The sequence below is a fragment of the Cavia porcellus genome, unplaced genomic scaffold (genome assembly GCF_034190915.1).
Source record: "Cavia porcellus strain 051 isolate PalLab524CR breed Dunkin Hartley unplaced genomic scaffold, mCavPor4.1 scaffold_15, whole genome shotgun sequence".
NCBI lineage: Eukaryota > Metazoa > Chordata > Mammalia > Rodentia > Caviidae > Cavia > Cavia porcellus.
In genome coordinates this window covers 72,533,190-72,555,330 of record NW_026947498.1, presented here as the reverse complement: position 1 = coordinate 72,555,330, position 22,141 = coordinate 72,533,190, and the positions used below count along the sequence as shown (strand labels likewise).

The 22,141-nt window shown below is 45.6% G+C and overlaps 1 protein-coding gene across 4 annotated transcripts in view; it reads right to left on the bottom strand.

Moving 5' to 3' along the window:
• Positions 1 to 3,067: 3,067 nt before the first annotated feature.
• The window catches only part of Scn10a (sodium voltage-gated channel alpha subunit 10), an 81,473-nt gene continuing 62,399 nt past the window's right edge, over positions 3,068 to 22,141 (bottom strand). For 3 of the 4 annotated variants that reach the window (XM_013146278.3, XM_013146279.3, XM_013146280.3), the window contains 8 exons: positions 20,703 to 20,876; positions 16,119 to 16,241; positions 15,179 to 15,463; positions 13,940 to 13,993; positions 13,027 to 13,164; positions 10,862 to 10,966; positions 7,677 to 7,947; positions 3,068 to 4,797 (listed from right to left, as the gene is read on the bottom strand). In XM_013146278.3, the coding sequence (XP_013001732.1) occupies positions 3,602 to 4,797; positions 7,677 to 7,947; positions 10,862 to 10,966; positions 13,027 to 13,164; positions 13,940 to 13,993; positions 15,179 to 15,463; positions 16,119 to 16,241; positions 20,703 to 20,876 (2,346 nt within the window). In that variant the 3' untranslated portion in view covers positions 3,068 to 3,601. Of the gene's footprint in view, positions 4,798 to 7,676; positions 7,948 to 10,861; positions 10,967 to 13,022; positions 13,165 to 13,939; positions 13,994 to 15,178; positions 15,464 to 16,118; positions 16,242 to 20,702; positions 20,877 to 22,141 lie in introns of all 4 variants that reach the window. The other variant, XM_013146277.3, reaches the window with a different exon arrangement.

Genomic DNA, 22,141 nt, shown 5'->3' with positions numbered 1-22,141 from the left:
GAGCCTTTGCTTTTTATTCTCCCTGCGCATCCTGCTCCCTAGAAATATAGTTCCTTGCCTTCTAAATTAGATTAGATAAACTTTGGGGTTGGAGCTAGTGAAATTTTCATGACACAATCTTGCATTTGCATTGGAAAATTTTCTAAAAACTCTGAGTAACATAAGATGTATTATTGCATCTCTTTTTAAAATAGTTCCTATTATAATTTGGGAAATGCATCTGTGTGGACAAAGTTGTGGGCAGTATTAGTTTCCTAGGGCTTCTGTAACCATTTCCCACCAATTAAATGGCTTAAAATAATAGAAGTTTATTCTCCTACAGTTTTGGAGACTAGATGTCTAAAATCAAAGTATTGGTTTGGGCTGTGCAGTCTCTGAAGTCTGCAGGGGGAGAATTCTTGCCTTCCATGCCTCCAGCCCACTCCTTAATTTGCCGCTGTATCTATCTTATAAAACTCTCTCTCTCTTTCTCTCTCTCTCTGTCTCCCTCATTCCATTCCTCCTTCTCTTTCTCCTCCTGCATCTTTACATGGTATTTTCTTCTCTATGTCCAAATTTCATTGATGCATTAGGGCCCACCCTAAGCTAGACCTCATCTTAATTTGATTATACCTGCAAATACCCTATTTCCAAAGTCTTTCCCTATTTCCCAAGCTCTCTGTCCTATAAATACTTTGTTTGAAATCATTTCAGATGACTTTTGATTGGCTCCCTGGGATTTAGATGTTGAAGACACCACAGCCAATACTTGTGTTCCTCAATTAGTGGCACTAGACAGGAAGAGCCATCTGGTCGACCTACTCATCTTTCAGCTATAAAGCAAGTATTCAGAGAACAGCTGGTTTGTGCTGAGATAGCTTATGCCCTTTACTGTTTTGTCATCATCACACTAACATGAATCTGTGGGTACTGGCAAACCAACAAACATCTCAAAAGCTTTGTGTCTGATGGATCAACAGTGACAGAGAAGAGCAAAGCCTCAGAAAATCTGCCTCCATGAGGCACATGAGGTAGGTCAGCCTCCACCATTTACAATCTCATCCTTGGAAAATCTTATAAAGTGATCAGATATATATCCAATGGATTAATCTGATCTTTGTGACTGTGGCTGGGAATAGCCCAAGTACTAGTGGAGGATGGTGGCTGTCATTGAGATTCCTTGTGTCCTATGCTGCCATATGAACTCTCCTCTTCTTCATTTCAAGACCTATGAGCTGTCTTTGGCCTGAATATACTCTCCTGACAGCCATTACTCCATTCACTGTGTTAATTCGATTCATCTCTTGGGGCTTGTTGCAGTTATGCCTCACGCAGTCGTGGGGGCAGGCTTTTTGGAGGTGGCTGAATCTTGAGTTTGTGATAGATTCAGTGCAATTCTAGGATTAAGGGTGCTTGAATTAAGGGTGGGGGATTGCTGGATCAACCCACTGACCGGATTAGCACTGCCCTAATCCCAGCAGTTTGGATAAAAAAGGAGAGGGGACGAAGGAGGCGCGCAGTCCTTCTCTTTCTTCTCATTGTTTTGCGGTCTTCGGCCACCATGAACTTCTGCTCCTCTGCCCTCTGCCACCCTGCCTTGGAGTCAGCCAGTTACCCACTGAAAGCTCTGCAGATTGTGAGCTAAATAAGCCTTCCTCCCTTCAACACTGGATGTTGGGTATGTTGTCTCAGCAACAAGAAGAGTAACAGGGCTTAACTTCTATTTTATGTTTTGTCTTTGGAGAAGTCTTTGCCACATAATATGTTCTTAATAATATTTGTAGAATGAATGAAAAACACTGCTGGCCATACCTTTTATCTACAGGATTATCTTCTTCAAAATACCCCTTTTCTTTTTATTATCCTAATTATGGGGTTCTGGCCCCAGGGGATATGAAAACCTTTCACCTTAAAGTCTGATTATGAGATGTAAAGAAGACCCAGATGTATCCAAAGTCTCGTAGGAGAAGATTTGACAGATCTGACGGGATGTTTTCCCTATTTAAATGTGGCAGGGCGTCACTGAGTTCTAGATATGAGATTTGAGGGCAAGGCATTCATGTTGCCTCTCACTCTCACCAATTTTACAACTGGGAAAACAAGACCTGATTTGACCCCCAGTATTGCTCTCCCCATCTTGTTCTGTCTGATTCTACTATATTCTATTTTGTTTGACAATATCAAGTTTGAGGGTATAGGCAACCACTTTGAAGGCAATAAGATATACTATGATGCCCATTATGGTTATGACTATTATCTTTTTTTGAAGTCCTGTGAGGTCTCCAGTGTTGGTTTTATTGGTCTTGTTCTGTACTGTTTTGATCAATTCTATTATACCTGATGATGTAGGCAACTCAATTTAAAAATAGCAAGAGGCACAATGGTAACCACTTTTGATCACCTGGTATTCTATTTTTGCATCATGTACTATGCCCACCCTTCTGTTCTGACTCTGTTTTGCTTAGTCACGTTTGGTTTTATTCTCTTCAAAAAAAGTAATCAGAACTGTGGGAGTAATAAAACCCAAAAAGTGTAATTGTTATTGTAAAAAAGAGAGGAAAGGAAGGTGGACTAAGGGATTTAACTGCATGTATGTTTGAGTGTGTAGGATGGAAAACCATATTACTGAGCTTTTGTTGGATCATTGAACAGAACTGTCTCCAATTTCACTGTATGAATGTCCACTTTATATGATTTAATTTTATAATTTGGAAAACTGTTTTTAAGAAGACAATATGTAACCTATTAACTAATGATTTCTTACTGTATAATTTTTTCTTGAAATTATGTATTACTTGTACCCTTTTACTGCTTTGTTTTTTTATGTCCTTTCTTTTTCTCTTTAAATAAAAAAAAAAAAAAAAAAAAAAAAAGAGCTTGGCTGTGGCCAGCCAGGCAGTTGGTAAAAAAAATTAAGACTGGAACCAGCCTATCTAGGTGTTTCCTCCTCCTCTACCCAGCCTCCAGTTCAAACTGAAAAATATCAGGCAGCTGAAATTGAGGGAGAAGTGATTCTTGAAACATGTTAGTGTCATACATTTAAGAAAAAAATAAAATGATGTCTTAAGATTTAACATTGATCTTGATATACCTTTAAAAATATTAACTTTAATTGATATCTCAAAAGTGGTTCATGACACAGAACACAGGTGTTACCTTGGGCTGGAGAAGTGGCCCAGCAGCTTTCAGCATGCAATCATGCAAAATCCTAAATAACATAACCGCTCTCTGGGGACTGTTTTAAACTATACCACCCTAGGCTATCCGCAATGTTGCCAGGTGTCTTTGGAAGTTCTGGTTCTGGGAATTTGTCTTGGTAAATAAAATCTCTGGTCACAATCAAAATAAATGAACCAGGGATATTCTCTGGAAAGCAAGAGAACTCAGCATCTGCTATTCAGATTTAGAAGGGAAGTCAAAGTGGACACATTCTTGGCTTCTGAATCCCATTCACATGGGGATCTTTTCAAAAGGGGGACCAGCTGTATCATCTACCCAGTTGTGACATTATGGCCAGAGGCATGCATCGGTGAGCTTGTAGCTGAGTTCCATCTGTAGTGAGAAGCAGTTATCACAGCAGAACTGGACACAGCAAAACTGGACATGTCATGCTGGCATATCCTCACTGGGGTCCAGGGTCAGTCACCGCCTTACTCATGGCTTCATCCTCATTTTGGATTGAGCTGGATGTGCTCATGGTGATTCTGTCATTAAGGCCTCTAGTGACACTGTCATAGGATGGTGGGAAAGATGTGGCAGATGCAGTTTCAGATTTATCTGGGAGCGCATAATTTTCATTTGCCATAAATGCAACAAAACCTTCACCTGGGAGCGACTCAGCCTCCTCCTCAGCCCTGGGCACACCAGATGAGTTGGAGCATGCCAAGGAGCGATGCTGCACATAGCTCCGGTAGGCCTTTTGAATGACAGTGGCTGAAATGTCTTCTTGCTTCCACCGGAGGGTGGTTGCAATTGGCTCGTAGGATGTCTTTGAAAGATTAGTTGCCATGAACTTCTCTTCCATACTGGCCTTCAGAGTGTCCAACTCCCCAGATTCTCCCAGCACTTTCTTGGTGAAAGCGAAAAGGATGTCCAGGCAGTGGATCTTATCTCCAGGGACCAAGGGCAGGTCCATTTGGATTAATATATTCCGATTTGGTTTTGGGATTCGCAGAGGGCCAGAGAGTGTGTCTGCAAAGTCTGAGAGGGCAGAAAAGGTAATGAACTGTGTGGCTTCTGGGTCGAACTTCTCCCAGGTCTCATAGAACATGTCAAAGTCATCTTCACTCAGGGGCTCGGTGCTCTCCTCTGTGGCTGCATTGAAATTCTCCAGAATCACTGCAATGTACATGTTGACCACGATGAGGAAGGAGATGATGATGTAGGTGGTGAAGAAGAAGATGCCCACAGCTGGGCTCCCACAGTCCCCTCTTGTGCCGTTGCAGTAGGGGGGCCCCGTGTTGAGGATGGGGCTGAGGAGGGCATCCCAGCCAGCCGACGTGGTGATCTGGAAGAGGCACAGCATGCTGTTGGCGAAGGTTTTGAAGTTGAACATGTCATCGATGCCAGCTTCCTCCTTCACATGGGGAAAGCTGGACATGCCAAAGATGGAGTAGATGAACATGACAAGGAAGAGCAGCAGCCCGATGTTGAAGAGAGCAGGCAGGGACATCATGAGGGCAAAGAGCAGCGTGCGGATCCCTTTGGCTGCCCGGATCAATCGGAGGATGCGGCCAATTCGGGCCAGGCGGATGACTCGGAAGAGGGTTGGGGAGAAGTAACTTTCAATTGATGTAAGAATTGCAGAAAATATCAAACCTTTGAAAGAAGGGGAAAATTATCTAATTAGTGTCTCCAACCATAATCTGCAGCAAGCAATGGCTGTGAACATGTCTTTATTCTGGATTTCCACTTGGGCATTCATTAAGGACTCTAAGCCCTATGAGCCTGGCCTGATGGTAGAAGATATCATTTAGCAAATGTCGAGTGCATAAATCTTTCTTCTCAAGTTAGTGTTGCCCTTCCCACCATGTTCTTATCTCTCCCTATTTTCTTATTATCCAGTCTTGATGGCCCAAACCTGTCTTTTACATCTATCTAGTTCAGCTGGGCTCCACATGCTCACAATACTTCATGTCCAGTATGACACAGATCCTGGTCTTCCCTGAGATTGTAACCTTTGGTCATGCCTGTTCTTCCTTCTTGGTCTTGTGCCCTGGGAAGGCCAGGAGCCCTTGTGATTCTCTCCCTATGTCCTACTGTGAAGATTGACTCAGATCCTGGCACACAGTCTCTTAGATATTATTCGGAGCTTGATATTAATTATAAGGGGGTCTAGGAGTTGGGCAACTTGCTGACAGCTAACGCAGAATAGCTTTGAGTGGCCAGCTGTCAGTATAATGGCATTGTTTCTTTCATTTCCAGCTGTGTTTTAACTCTATGTTACTGCCCAGAGGTGGGCATTTTTAGAATTAGTTACTACTCTCAACCCTAACTATGTAAAAGATTGGAAAGATGAAGAATGTGTCTATCTCTGCATATGAGATTTACCCTGAAACTTAGTCCTATGGACGTGTGGAGGTTAATGTTGATCAAGGATTAGGCAAAGCCTTTGGGGAAAAGAACATTTGATAGGTGTAGTATCAATCTCTCACCCCTTGGCTCTGTTCCCCTATGTGCCCTTGGCCATATGCATATGGGCATATGTCATATCATATGCCCATATCATATGCCATGATGCTGTGTTGGAAGAAGGGAGAGAATGGGAGGAACTTGGAAAATTATTATAATTCTGGGTTATAAAATATATGTGAGAACTCCTAAAACCCAGTTTAACTACAACATTTTCCCATAATATGGGTAGATTAGGTGTCTATATACTACTAAAATGTTTCTGCCAGACAAGTGGTCTACTTCTTAATTTTAGTCTTCCTAAGACACAATTTCATACTCTTGCTTTTCTGATAGGAAGGAGAAAGGAAAGAAGGATGGGAGAACAGAAAGACCAATAGGCGGGTTCTGCTTATTTTCCAGCTGTTTCTGTGAAGGATTCCTGCCCATGGATCATGCTGTTGGGACCATCACAGATGTCCTCATTATGCACTGATTAGATTTGATTTGTATTATTGGTGTGAAAAGTTACATAAGAAAGATCCTTCCTCTAATACGAAATCAAAAACTGCTTTAGAATCTCTCATTTTGGAAAGCCATCAAAACAAAACAAAACAAAACAAAAGCAAGAAATCAACCAACAACAAAAACCCCCATTTTACTAAGGGAAATAAGTCTAAGACGATACATTGGATGTACTTAGCAATCAGTAACTAACTGACTAACAAAGCATGGCGGTAATAAAGCTTGTGGAAGTGATGCCTCTGTATATGGCACTGATTGTGGTGATGGTTTCATGGGCATATGGTTATATCCCCAAACATCTAGGTGTATACATTAAATATACACAGCTTTGTATAGGACAGTTATACCTAAATAAAGTGAGTCTTAAAAATTTTTTTGCTATAACAAAATGAATAAAGCAAAAACAAATTTAAACCTTGCAAACAAATAAACACAACCCAAGACTATATTTCTGTATTAGGCAGGAAGATTGATTAAATGGTGCTAGGTAGTATTCAGATGCTGTTACATTTTGATGTAAATCAATGGAAAATTAAATATACAGCTATAACCCACCACAAGAAGTAAACGGGTCAGGATATAACAGATAAAGATATATTTATAATCTAAAATGAAGTTGTTGATCTGGGATTTGGCTTTATAGGGCCAAACTTCAGCTAAATCAAAGGACATCCAGAGATGTGCTTGGGTTGCTGGTAAGCAGCTAGTTCGAGAGAAGAATTTAAGTTGCTCTAAAACCAGCCTTGCCCCCTATGACAAACTATGTGACCTTGCATAATTTTCGTAATCTCTGAGACTCAACTATAAATGTGGAACACGTTTTTCACAGGGCTGCTGTGAAGGTTTATGGATCTCAGTCCAGTGCTCAGAACTCAGTCAGTATTCGGTTGTAATGGTTCCATTCCCCACATTCGCCTCTGACTTACTTTCTGTGAACATCATTTCACCCCAAATACTAGATATTTCATTCAACAGTACCCTGAATGGGACTTCACAGCATTAGTCTCCAAGCATTGATCCCTTGACTTTTTTTAAATTGCTTATTCATATTTCCCAAGAGGAAGTTACAAGAGATTTAATTCCAGACCCTACATGTAAGACTCTCCTTTGAAGGATCTACTCCCAGACTGTCCTCACTCAATGGCAACTCATCTTCTATCCCAAAAGGCACTTGATGAGTCACTTCACATAATGCTACCCTCTCCGCCCTTGAAAGCCATCATGCTAAGGGCCATTGGAAATGCTATGATCTGCAGTGGCGGCTCTCAGGAGGCGCGACTGCTCCCCATCTGCCACCCAGGTTCTAGTAATGGGCTGTTGCTTAGCAGGTGACTGAAAACACTTCCCAGCGGCATGGAGAAGACCAGTGGGACCTCTTCACTTAAGCAAGAGAGCAAATCAAGGGCATGTTAAACCTGCAGCTCTTACAAGGTTGCACATACTGAGCGTTTCTCACATACAGTGTTCTTTTTGAAAGTGTGTTGTTTGTTCCTTGGTTTTAAAGAAGCAGCCCAAACACTTCCCAGTGGGGCTGGGCTATCCTACCACATAGCCACACTTACTGCTGATGGAGAGGAGTACCACGATGAGGTCAAACACGTTCCAGCCATTGGTGAAGTAATAATGCCTGAGGGCGAACATCTTCAGAACACACTCTCCAGTGAAGACAGCCACAAAGAACTGGTTGATTTTGCCAAGGACTTGGGTCTTTTCTTTACTCTGGTCGTCTGTCTCCACCATCATGGTGATCATGTTGAGGCAAATGAGTACCATGATGCTGATGTCAAAAGCTTGCTTGGTCACAATGTCAAAGACAAAGCCCTGGTACTTGTTCTGAGAAAACAAGAAGTGGTAGGGTCAGGGCTGTGGGCCAATGTAAACAAAACAAAACAAAACACCTGGAAGGCTGAATTCTTCACGTGTGAAAGAAGTCTTTTTCTCCAGTCTCCCTCACATGCAGACAAAAGCAATATCCTGTCCTTAGCCTTCCCAGAATCTCGCTTCTCCTTGATTACACCATTGTCCTAGTTCTGGTCTTCACTGCCTCTCTGAGCCCCTGGAAGTCGCCAAGTACTTCTTCTGTCCTGGCCTGTCCTCTTTCCACTTGCAGTGTTCTTCTTGTAACCTTTCTAGGTTATCTAATTCTGAGAGTCTTGAGAGATCCACCTCTCTTAAACCCTACTCCATCCGGGGAGCCTCCCTCGAATGTGTCACATAGTGTTGCTCTGGCCTCTGGCTCCCACAGCCACAGTCTGCCTGGACCATCTTGAGTTCTAGCATTTCATGTGTGCTCCTCTTCTTTACTGACAGTGAATGCTTTGAGGGTGAGAGTGTGTTTACTCACCTCTGTGTTCCTGTAGTACTCTGAACACAGCAGGAGTTCAAGAACTGCTCGTAAAATTACTGATTTGAATTACTTTGCTGAGTGTAAAATTAGGTGCAATGCTGTAACTTTGCTCCTCCATGTCTTGCAAAATCCCTTCCACCCTTAAAGCTTGTGTCCTCTCACTGGTGCCCAGTCACCTCCTCATTAGCGCCACGTACCAACCTCCTGGTCCCTCTGCTTCACTCCTGATGAATTGAGATTGTGGCCACTCTTGCCAACGTTGGGCTATTAGCGTAAGCATCTTTAGTGTCCATATGGATGACTCATCTCTGAGTTCTTTAGGGAACTCTCTAGTGACATGGCTTTTCCTAAATCAAAGCGTAATCTTTTTTTTTTTTTTTTTTTTTTTTTGTCTTTTTCCTTTTTATCAGTACCAGGGATCGAACTCACAACTGCCTGCTTGCAAGGCAGGTGCTTATGCTGGTGAGCTAAATCTCCAGCCCCTCAAAGCATAATCTTTCTGAGCCTTGCATCTCCTTCCAGCTACCACTCGAGGTCTGTCCTCACTTTTGAAGCTAAATGTTTTAAAAGAATTTTGTACAATCACTATCTCCCATTCATTCCTTGAATCCCACCAACAGAGCTTTTTATTCTGCATTGGTATGGTTTTTACTGAGATCACTAATGACCTCCACAATGTTAAATTCAAGGACACTTAGTTTGGAATTATCTTTGCTTGATTTCCACCATGCAGTCCTTTCCTGCTTCTTTTCTTGCCTGTTAGATTGCTCTGGTTTAGACAGTAGAGCTCTTCAACACTCAGCCTGAGACACCCTTTCCCTTTCACCAGGCTTTCTCCCTTGGCAAGCTCTCCAGCCTTTGAATGAACTACATTTGTTATTTGCTTTGCCTGGACCATGGGCTTGTAAACTCTACAAGGGCATGGGCTTTGTTTATTTTGCTAACTGTTCAATGTTTAGTATTTGTTATAAAATACATGCTTAATAAATTGGTGAATAAATGGAAGATAGACTGGGCAATTCTGAATTAACCACACCTCAAAATTCTAAAGTCACCTTACCAGGTTCGATTATACTTAATTTGATACAACAGGCAGGTACTGAATATCTACTATGCAGGGCTCTAAGTGGCCATGAGGAGAAAAACCTGTCGTAGTCCCACCAGGAACCTTCCAGGAGCGCTAAGCAGGAGGATGGGGAAGCGCTGGCACAAGCCGATCCCTGCCTTCTGCTCACGCTGGTGGTGCGTTGCTGCCCTGCCGGGCTGCATCGGAGAGTCAGACCCAAGTGGGCTGGTTCCACGCGTGGCTGCTGGCTCACATCTTTCCCTGGGTGGGAGGAGGACTGCTGAGCCACCCATTCCTTCCATTTCATCACAGAAAATGGTGACCAAAAAAAGCCCATTCATAGTCACATGATTCTAATTCAGCAGAGCAGGCGGCAGCACCTCTAAGCATCTGGGCACCAGGTTTCCCTGGATGCTCGACTTCAGGGAGTGGAGCAGCTTTTTGTGCAGGAAACATGTCTTTGTAGGCCTCGCTGCTCTTAGAGATGATGAAGTGGGTGATTGATGAAGTGATATTCTAGAGCCTATTATTTTCCACAAAGTTGAGTATGTGAAACCTGCTTTTAGTGATTTACACAGCTGGGAATGTTATAGGAGGTAGGTGACCATTTAGAATTGGCTTCCTGGAGGTGAAGAATGAGATGTGTGCATGTGCTGGGGTTCTGATGTGCTACCTCCCAGAGGTCTGATGCTATCATTTTCTGACAGAGGACTGAGCAGAACTTAAGTGGTGTCATGTAGGATCTGGGAGCTGTACTTCATAGAGGAATAAAAGGGCACTCTCTTGAAATCTTTATAAAAAAGGAATCAAAGTGGAGTCTGATGCTAATTTTGGCCAATCTCTAAACTTTTGCAGAGCTCCTCTTGGCCATTGGACTGTGACCATGAGTGCAGCTTGGATCCTGGGGGAGTGGGCATTTTCTTCTAGCCTACCTGTAGGCATGAGGTAGAAAGCAGGGGTTGTGTGGAGGTCTGTGGTAACCTAGATCATAATGCATAACCACAAAAACATATCCACTGCCCAGCCACATCATTCAACCTGATCTGCCCCCCAAAATGTGCTTGAACCTACCATTCTGGGCGGGGTGGGGTGGACAGCATTTCCTCACACAGGCTTATTGGAAGCATCTGGGGGAGGTGTTTTCACTTAGGGTTAGGGTTAGGAGATGGGGGTTGCTTCATTTGGATTTCTCATTGCTTGGACCTGGGAACCCTCATCACACTCAATCTCCAAACTCAACTCAGATCCCCTCCTCCACAGACTGCATAGCCAGATTTTAGCCGGCACAGGCATAGACTGTCTAAACAAACATGCTTTGCTAGAGGGGAGCTCACCAGGGGCCGTGGGATGGGCTTCTGGGGCTTCTTGGAGCCCAGCTTCTTCATGGCGTTGTAGTATTTCTTCTGCTCCTCTGTCATGAAGATGTCCTGGCCCCCTAAGTGCAGGAAAAGGCTATGTGTTATTAAAATAACAGCCCCCCATACCTAAATCAGAACATCCTGTATTGGACGGACCATCTCAACCTCCTCTCTGCAGAAGGCTGAGGAGCAAGGAATACCTTGTCTGGGTGCCACAATCCATGACGTAACACTGGAAAAGAGCCCCTTGCTGTGCTCCCTGCTTGGGTGTCTGGAGCACAACCGGTTTCCTGCCCTCCAGGAACCTAGAGATGCTGCCTGAGCAGAGGGTGGGAAGGGCTTGAGGACAAGTCTCATGGAGAAGATCTATACCAGTGCAGATCTGAGCCTCACACACAGCCGGCTTAGTCTGTCAGGGCAGGTCCTGTCAGGGCACAAAGGTTTTCCTCAGGGCCTCTAGAGCAAAGACTGAGGCACACAGGGTCTCAAGTCTTCTGGAGAGGAGCAGCTGCGGACAGTCAGTGCCTGGTCCTTCGGGCCCTGGTCTTTCGGGACCTTGGTTGGTTCGCTTGAGGCCTACCAGTGACACTACCCTGTGCTTCTATCATGCCATACATTACACTGTTAAAGATGTCTTCCTCCTTGGAGATGGAATGTGTGAGTTTTTGATGGGACTCTTCGGACTTCCTGCCTTCAAACCCACACCTTTCGCTTTCTGACATAATATAAAGGCCCATTTTAACAGCATGCTTGTCTAAATTAGTTCCTGAAAATGCTGGAGAAATGTGCTATTTGTCTGGTGGGAGAGAAGTTTCAGAAAATCTGTGGATGTGAAGGGCCTTTTGGGAGGGAGACCTTGTGGGGCCTGGCAGGGACAGTGGCGGTGAATAGGTGAACACTAGCTAGGGCGACACTTAGAGTTCTGGAGTCAGTGGATGCAGTGTCTCTCTCCAATGTGATTATTTGTTCATTTCACTCTATCACATAACATGGCCAACTCTGTTTCTAGGCCCCAGTTTCCCGATCTGCAAATGGAAGAAAGGATTGCTTGGGTGGTCTCCAAGTCCCTGGGTACTGAGACAATGGTTGGCATTGTCTTGCTGAGCCCTGGGGTTTCCACAGATTTCTCCTATCTTCTTTGAAGCCCCAGGATCCCATCTGAGGATTGCTATAAATGGGATGCACACTCCACTGAACACGTACTGTAAATTATGATAGTATACTTAGAATCTAGTGCCCACTCTGTATGCAACTCTCTGTGCTCTTTATGTGTGTAGGGGTTTACTTCTCACTGTACTCCTGAGAATAGATATTATTAACCTCATGAATAGATGAGAACATAGATCCAGCAAGGTCTGAAATACTGTCAGCATCATCTCTCCAGCTGGTGATTGAGTCAGGAAGGCAAAGCCAGGCTTGGGTGTGTGAAGGCTACCTGTGCCGTGTGACTCAGACACAGGTCCCTGTTCTTCCTGGGTCAAGCTTACAGGAATCTATAATGGTGCCCTGCTAACCCAAGAGGTATGAAGTGTTCTAAATGGAAGGACAGCACGAATGTGTTCTACAACTTTCATGCCCTGACGTTGATTTTGTTGTGTGATAAATAGGGGAGGCTGTGTGGGATCTGGTTCCTATTAGCTGAGCCATCATCTAAGGAGGCAAGAACCTTCCTCCTCATCCTAAACAAGGTGGGAATGTTGCCAGTATCCCGGTCTCATCCCTTCCTGTGGTGTCCTGACTCAGTCCTCTGGGCCTCAGAGCTCCTAACAGAACAGCAAGTGCTAGAGCCCTTTCTTTCCCTGTTGATATTTCTCTAGCGGTCACCTCAGTCCAGCTGGGCAGGCTGAGATCACCTTGGAAAGGAGGATGGGGTCAGGGTGGGGACACAGGGAAGGGACACCTTGCCAACGGACGTGCAGCTCTTCTAGCAGCAGCAGCAGCAGCAGCAGCAACTTTGGGGACCAGACAGGGGTGAGGATTACAGCCAGGGGAAAGTCAGCTTGGAGTACAAGGCCAAAACGAAGGTTTGGTCTGGTGGAAAGGGCTCTGAGCAGTGTTAGCTTTAGCCAGGAGGCCAGGCTGGTCAGGAGACAGGAAGGATAGGGTTCACTGCTAGAGCAGAAACACCGAGCCCCACTTATCTTTTTTTTCTGTTGATTGAAGTTGTCAATGATGACGCCAACAAAGAGATTCAGTGTGAAGAAGCCACCAAAAATGATGAAGATGACGAAGTACAAGTACATGTACACGTTGTCCTCCCACTTGGGTTGACTGTTGACCTGTGACAGACAAGGTGGGATTCGGAGGGAGGGAGGGCATCTCCACTTAGTTTTACCCTAAAGCCAACTCTGGTGTAGGTTCTTTATCGCAGGAAGGGGGACTGAGGGAGAGAGGGAGGATAAGCAGGAAGGGGAGGAGAGCACAGGAAGGCAGAGCTAGTAAGCAGACCACCGTGTGGACAGCTGGGGCTTGATCCTGTGGGAGCCCTCTGAGGACAGTGTAGACCATCCCTGAAAACCCTAGGGACAGGGAAGCGGGAATATCCACCTACAGACTTCCAGAACTCATCAGACAGGTTTGCCCCTGGAGACATCAAATTCCCTGTCGGGAGACCCTGCTAAGTGAACTCCAAAGGCCTGAAGGAAGTCCTCGGACAGAGATTCAGAAATGCAGGCTGGGAGTGAGCTCAGAGCTGGGCTGAGGGGACACAGGGCAGGGCCTCAGCAGAGTCTGCAGTGGCCTGAGAGGGTCCTTCCCCGCCAGCACCTCCCCATCTGGCTTTCATTATACAGCTCCTGCTATTCTAGGAGTGGCCTCTCAGACAGCAGGTGTTAGAGATGATCTGCTGCTCTCCTTGGTGGTGAGCGGGAGGCCTTGAGAAGCCCAAGAATGCCCACAGAAGCCAGCTGGACACTGCCATGAGGATGGAGGGTACGAGGCGCTGGATGGATGCCTCTCCTGGCACCAAAGCCAGCTCTGTCTCATTACGAATACCAACTGGGATGAGCAGGGCACTGGAGGGGAAAGCTGTAGGTACCGTGGGCCAAGACTCACTTCTCGGGAATCGACGGCTGCATACATAATGTCCATCCAGCCTTTAAAGGTTGCCTGGAAACAAGGGGCAGAAGTCACTCAGTGTCTGCCCATCCATCGATCCTAGATTCTTCACAGGCCGTGTGGGCTGATGAGAGAGCAGGGCATTCAGCTAAGGGGGCTTGAGGACAAAAGGGCGTGGGCAGGAAAGAGAGAGTCCTCTGGGTGACCTCACTGATCTCACATGGTGTTTACAGTAATCCACACATGGCTATTCCAGAACAGAGTGGCACTGAAGACATGGAAACTTCGAGAACATGGCATGGACTGGCTGCCGAGATGCTTGGCTGTAGGGCCAACAGCTTCAAGGCTGCCCTGTACCTTGGCTACCCTGTAGCCCCCCATCACAGGGATGCCATTTTGTTAACCTCGTTCCCACCTTGTGCATATGATTTAAGAATGGAATATGTATGCTTGGAAGATGGGGAAGTTTGGAACAGAAAACCTCCACATCCCTGTCTCCAGTATTAGCATTCTTTGAAACTTGAAAGTACCTTTTAGCATGATGAAAGACACAAAAGAAGTCACAGGTCTTGTACCTCTAAGCCCCTTGTAGCTACTAATGAGCTATTTTGATTCATTTATTTGTCTGTTTTCCTTATGGAGCCCCAGTGCCTGGAGCCAGCACCAACTGTGTCTGCCAGGACTAAGCACATGGCTGGCATAACAGCTACCCAGAGATTAGTTGTTGGTTGAATGTATGAAGGAATGGTGGAATGCAGGAACTCATGGATAACTGCATTACAGATGTGTAATTCTACCAACACTTACATGAATAGAAAACTGAGTGAACGGGATGATGGAGGCACAAGACAGATGAATGGAAAGTGTAAATGATTTTGATGGTCATTCCCACCAACATTCTGTGTCATTACTATCAACTTAATTAGACACAGTTTATCACCGTCTAGGAGATGGTGTGAAGAACACAGAGCGTGCCGCTGTGCCTTGTCTATTTTGTATGGCTGGTGTGTTCCAAGTCATCACTTGATACAGTTGCATTGTAGGCTTGGCCTTTAGTGCAGACTTGTCTAATTGTGCCACCACAAGAGCACACTCAGTCATAAGTCATCTAGCCTAGTGGTGTAGTCCTCTTAGTGCTACCCTTCACAATGTCTTTCTGAGCATCTCCTGGAAGACCCCAGATTGTCTACTTACTGACCAAAGGAAGATAAATTGTTGATCTCATGGTTGACTCACCACCTGAAGAAGTGCGAGGTAACCCATCATAACATTATCAAAGTTGACTTTCACATTGACCCAGAAGAGGTGGCCAGTATAGTTTTGATTCTCACATTCAGACATATTATTCACAACTGTCCAATTCACAAGAGCAAAGTCTCCATTGGTCTGGTTGATGCACCTCCCAAACTTCCCCGCAAAGAGGTTCACGCCCATGATGCTGAAGATGAGCCAGAAGATGAGGCAGACGAGCAGGACGTTCATGATGGAGGGGATGGCACCCAGCAGGGCATCCACCACCACCTGGTAGGAAATAGAAAAGGACCTGGAGCCCCAGGGTGCCACCCCACCCTGCTGGACCCCGCTTCATTTTGTGCTCACTCAGGCTGTGTCAAGAGCCAGTGGCCTTGGCAAGGGAAGAATGTTATCAATAACACAGAGACACTGAGCACACGCAGATGGGGTTAGACCTTCTTCCTTACACCTCACTCAGGGCAGGTTTTACTCTGTCGACCTCCACTTTGGTCAAGGGTCAGTGGTGGCAGAGGTTCTGATGTTAAGAAACATCTGAGTGGGCATTAGAAAAAAAGACTCATTTGTCACAGAAAGATGGAGAACTTGGAATGATTTGGAGATCTTGGCAGTAAGATTAAGAGGCAGAGTTAGGAGGCAGATCACAGGTGCTGTGGAGTCTTGAATGAGGATGATTCATGAGGAGAGAGTGGTCTGAGTCCTGATGGGTGGGCTATTTATGGGAAAGCCTTCAGGGAAGGTTCTCCCAAAGGGACTTGCAGGAGAACTGGAAGAATCTGGATGCGTAGCACCACTGGAGCTGGAGCAGAAGGGAAGGCTATAGCTGACTGTTGGAAGGTAGGGCATGGAGCTTGGGTTCATGGTAATCAGGAAATGAAAAGTTACCAAATGTTTCCTATCAGATATGTTTTGAGATAGGACTTACCCGCATGCCTTCGAATCGAGACAGAGCCCTCAGGGGCCGCAGGGCACGGAGGGTTCGAAGGGCTTTGATGGATTCCACGTCAGAGTATTCCAGGATCTTTGCTGTGAGGCTTACCAGTGAGATCTGAGTGCAGGCAGAGAGCAAAAGCATCACCCCAGGGTCCAGAAAGGCAGCCCGGCAGAAGGAGGCAGGAAATCTCTTCCCAGACTCCCCTCTCCTTCCCTGAGCCATCCTCCTGGCTCCCATCTTTTTCTGACTTCTGCTGAGGTTCAGAATAAGTTCAGCTCCTTCTCTTTTAGGGAAATTTTTACTAATCACCTATTTAAGCCTCTAGGAAAGAAAAGCTCATTTTCCTGCATTGCCGCCCTTGTTGATGTAGGTGGCAAAGTTTCTTTCCCTTAAGTGGCACCTGCTGACTCCCACAAACCTTGAAATTTTGACTGATTTTCAGAGTCTTGGAGTGACAATATCTGCATATACAGCCTATTCTGAAAGTCTGTTTGAGAGATGTAAAGTTAGTCTTAATTGTATTTGCTCAGAAAAGTGAGCTGGAAAGAACTCTGTTCAGGGTGGGGTTTAGCTCCCTCTTGACCCTGATTTTGTGATCTGCTTCTGTAGGATTTTACCTTTTGTCAAATGAGGAAGTCAGAGCACAAGAAGTCACCCCACAATTATTGCAGCTCTGCAGTTCTCAATAAGGGTGGTCCCTGGGATCTAGTTTTGGTAGCTGAGAGGTAACGACTGAGTTGTGAGTCCCTGTTGGTCTGTTGGTTTTTATTTTAGTGATGACCCAGGAATTATGAAGCACACAAACTGACACAGTAAAATGGTCAGCTCTTCTAGGAACTTTGAAGGCTGTAGGGAGACACTTGACATAGGCTTGCACCTGATGGGAGCTGTGGCTGAATCCTATGAGACCCCAGCTACATCATGGGTGGTAGCTGAATTAAAGATGTGCTTATCGTGGCAGTTTAAGTGGGGATGTGTACTAGAGCTTTAGAAAGCACATGGAAACCATCATCTGAGCAGGTGGTTAATTCTGCAAGGACCAAGAGCTGGCACGGGGCTTCACCCACACAGGGCTCAAGACACCAGCAAGAGAGCTGAGGGCCAGGATCTTCAGGGTCAGTCCCATGCCTCTTCAGCCCTGCTCCTTCTCCTGGGAAGCCTGCTTATGTGCAGCATGCACAGCTAGGGCAGACAGGCTGGGGCTCCTCCAGCAAAGCCCACCACCCCGTGCAGCTGTGTGCCCACTGCACAGGCCTCCAGTCTCCACGCCCCTTCACACACCTCCCCACAAACCAGACCGATGCTTCCTCACTCTCCCAACTTCTCGGTACTCTAGTGATCCCCAAATGGGTTCGAGACTCCTTAGCGTGTACTTTGTGCTACAGTGTTCACTTCTATAAATATTTCATCTATGTATCCTACCCAAGCCAAATCATTCCCTGAAGACCTTGGTGTCCAGGCCTTTGCTCAAGGTCATCCTTTGACTAGGATCCGCCTCCGCATGCCCCATATCTGTTACCACCTCCTATGTGAAGATCTCCCAGCCACCCAGCCCTTGAAAGAAGGCTCAAGTCTGTGTTCCCAAGACCCAGCAATGCCCACCACAGCCTCCTTTTTCTACATTTATTCCCTTGTGTGTGTCTTGTCTGCTGGAATGCTAAAGTATAAACTGGAGACAGGAGCATGCATTCCTTACTCTGGCTCTCCTATAGCACCTTGTAAGACAATACTGTATTCAGTAGCTTTAAGCAAACGCTTAATAAATGGAAGAAAAGTTAGAAGTTGGGATAGATGAAATAAAGGAAAGAAAAAGGCAGAAGTTGAAGAATACCAGAAGGATAGATTAATTTATAAACATTGATAAATTACATAGATGAAGGATGGAAGAAAAACTTAAAAAGGGAAAAGTATGGAAGTGAGGAATATTAAATGGGTGGATGGGATAGACGGATAGAAGAAAGCAAAGGAGGCAAGTGGACAGGTGAGTGAAACGTAAAAAAGGACAGGTGTATGGACTAAGAAAGAATGGAAAGATGGAGAATGAATGGTGGAAGGATGAATGAGCAGAAGCTTGGGTGAAAGCTGGATGGATGGGCGAGCAGGTGAGATACTGCATAATGATCACCTGCTCGTTCCGTCCACCTTCTGTTGCACCTTCCAACCACCTGCCCCCCTTCCATATGGCTCCTTCGTCTGTCCAGCCTTCCTCCTGTGTATCTGCCTATCTTTACCTCATTTCCCTGCCCTTCTCCATCAGTCCTTTTCTTTTCTTTCTTTTTTTTGTCTTTTTTGTTTTTAATCGGTACCAGGGATTGAACTCATGACTGCCTGCTTGCAAGGCAGGCGCTTATGCCGCTGAGCTAAATCCCCAGCCCCATCAGTCCTTTTCTTTCACCATCCATTCCCATTCCTCTGTTCCTCTTCTGTTATGCTGTATCCATTGATCTTAACACACACACCACACCCACATGCACACCCACACACACACCTTGGATTGTAACTTGTTCTCTGAGTGGTCTGCAAGATGAGCAAACATTTCTATTAAGTTTTAATTTGATAAAAGAGTGATGTCTTGCAATATGACTAGTACGTGACACCAAATGTCACATAATTACAACTGAGTCAATGGTGTCTCTCCCTTCGCCTCCCCCTCCCTCTTCCGCTCCCTCTTCTGCAGGATTGTGGGTGATCATCTCCCAGCACCAAGAAGCTATGGAGGAGATCTTGTCTGCAGAGGAGGAAAAGAAAAAGGTAGAATAATCTCTCACTTCAAATGAGATTAGGGAGATGTGTAAAATGTGGGAAACTGCAAAATTTTGTAGAAAAGCACCATCCAAATAAAGCTGTAGCAGAGAACAACGAATCTGTTTGATGATATGTAATCTCACATTTCCATGAAATCCTCGCAAGGGACGAAAGCAAATGTCATTGAATAGATTCCTTATTAAAATTGCACTATATAAAATAATCCACTGAGCTAAAAGATAGCAGTGATTCTGAGTGATGATGAAAGTCACCCTACAAATAATCCTCCTCTCTCATCTCACTCACACTAGTCATGAAGGTTTTCAAAGATAAGTGCAGGTTGATTTGTTTATTTTTATTTATATTTTGTATTTTGTATATGTACTGTAATCATTTTATATGAATATTTTTGGGTAGTGGAGCAAATCATCTGAGTTTCCATTATTTCTTATGGGGAAATTTGTTTTGATGCATAAGTGCTTTGGATTATAAGAATGTTTCTAGAGGGCCGAAGATTTAGCTCAGTGGCATAAGCACCTGCCTGCCAAGTGCGAGGTTTTAAGTTTGATCCTGGTACCAAAAAAAAAAAAAAAAAGTTTCTAGAATGAACTATGCTTGCAAATCAAGATCCTATCTATCTATCTATCTATCTATCTATCTATCTATCATCTATCTATCTGGAGTAGGAAGCCAGAATAAAGCATCTCCCTTTCATTTACGAATAATTGCTTTACATGCATAAACTTATTATCTGTGACTCCGACTTCAGGGCTCCCTGCTAGTCCTGTGGCACAGTGACCTCGTGCTGCTAGTGCACTGGCATTGGGAAAGCAGAGGACTTCACGCACAGGCTTGCCGTGGAGGTCCTGCCAGCACAGAGGCTGGACAGAATGTTCTGTACTGGACCCTGTCCAGCTTCAGGAGTAAGCACCAAGTACACACACATTGCTTGACACCTCTGATGTGTAGACCTTGGTGCCTGTGGCTTCTGGGGAAGCAGAGACACATGCCACTCCTGCATCATTTGCTTGCAGGAGCCCTCTCCTAAGCAGCAGTGAGCAAATAATCCATGTTGCCAGGTTCCAAAGCCAAAAGAGCGGTGGCCCAAAGAGACAGAGCAATGCGGCAGTGAGGCTGGGGGAGAGATGCTGAGGACTCACAAGTCTAATGTGTGGGAGGCGCATGGTGAATTCCTTCACGCAGGGGCTAAGTCACAGGTTACTGTGCGTCAGAACACTTCAGTGCCAGCTCCTCACCTCTCTGGTGGGGCCCTCTGCTCTTTTCAGAGCCACTGGGGAGGAGCCAGGGCTCTCAGCTCAGTGCTTGTTAACCATAACAGCACCTTGGAAATGCCTAGGAGCTTTCATGAAATATTCATGCTTGGCCTCCACCCAAGATTGGAAAGACCAGAATCTCTGGGATAGTGGTATTTGCTCAATGTATTCTTAAGAGGTCCCTATGTGGTTCTAAAATGTAGCCAGGGCTGGAGACCACAGAGTCAGCAAGTGGGCTGACTCTCTTTGTTCAGGAGCCACAGCGCTCCAAAGTCCAGATCCCTGGCAGCAGATACAAAGTTGTAAGACTCTGAACAGCCTCTCTGCAATCTTTCTTTGAATGTAAAAAGTATAGAGGATGCTAGTGGTCTTTCCAAATGGAAGTCCAAGAACTGAGGGCTGTATTAGAATCTTGTTGTGCCAGGAGCTCACCACTCACCAGTGTGCAGAGTACTCTAGATTCCTTGCTGGGTGCTCAGAGTCCTGAACGGCCTGTGAGAACCGTAGCCATCAGTTAGAGTGAGGACCCCGGAGCCCTATGCCCACAGCCACTTACATTTACAATGAGGAAGTCCAGCCAGCACCAGGCGTTGGTGAAGTACTTTTTGAAGCCATAGGCCACCCACTTGAGCAGCATCTCGAACACAAAGATAAAGGTGAACACCCTGTCCGTGTACTCCAGCAGCGCCTTCACTGTGGGCTTCTGGTCCAGGTAGCAGTCTTCAAAGGCCTGGGGGACAGGGAGCATAGAGGCAGGCTGCTGGACTCACATCACAAGGCCCAGATGACAGGGTGGGACCAGCCTGTCTGCCCGGGGGTTTTCTTTTCTTGAGCAGAGGTGGTGAGGTGGGTAGAGAAGGCACTGTGAGACACAAACTGAGACGTTCTCAGCCAACAGGGACACACAGTCCTGCTGGTATTTTGCAGGATTGCTGAATGCAAGTGAGGAAGGAAACCTCAAATTGGATTTTGGAAGTGGACCAAAGGGATGCCAACAGCAACTTGCTTTAAAAATAAAAGCGTCAAAGGCTGTTCACAAAAAAATTAAGAATCACCAACAAACCTCTGAAAAAGAATATTTTATCTCACTGGTAATCAAGGAAATTCAAACTGGAAAAATGCAGGATTTTTTTTTTTTTTACCAGACTGGTGACGATGAAGGGTAGAGAGGAGGGCCACGCTAGGGTGGTTGTTCACTTTCCTAAGTGAGTGCGGGGAGTGAGCACTTAGCCAGTCTTTGGGAAGTAAAATGATTCCAAGGCTTTAGAAAGCCAGTGATTGTGCCTGCAAGGCCTCGCCCTGAGGCCACTGGTCAGTGTCGGTGACCCCATCCTCAGCGGAGGCAACCAGCTTCTCTGGTGTGCAGGAGCCAGTTCACCTTGGGAAACACTTTGCAGATTAGATTCCTACCCTCTTGGGGCAGCCCTGGCTGGTGGCACATGGGTTTCCTAGGCATCCCCTCTGTCTCCAGGCAGGACAGTCCGGTGGCACCCTTTGTGTTTCAAAGCTCCCTGTGGGATCTGCAGAAGCTGGAGTTCATCTTCTCGGGGCTGCCTTCTCTGTCTTAGCTGCTCCCTCACAGGCTTCTTCCCAGTTCACCCCAGTAAGTGGCTGGCACGGGAGACCTAGCTGTGGGATCTGCCTCTCAGGCTAAGCTAGAACGCTCAGGGATTCAGATCTTCAGCGCGAGGAGAGAGATGCACAAGGTGCGAGCACAGGGTTGCCTGAATGAATGGTGGCACGTTCCTGGAATGGCACATGTCACAGCGAGCATGTGAAACAGTGTGAAAATATTTCCTTGGTGTATTTACCAAAGAGAAATTACAGAATCCATAGAAGTGGATTTACTTTTGTAATATTTGCATATTCTTTGCATAAGAAAGATCGGAAAGAGGTAGACCAAAATGCTTTCAAAGCCAGCTTCTCTTTGAGTGATAGAAAAATGGGTGACTTTTTTCTTGTGCCCTTTGCTAGTTCATTTTTTTTCATTTTGCA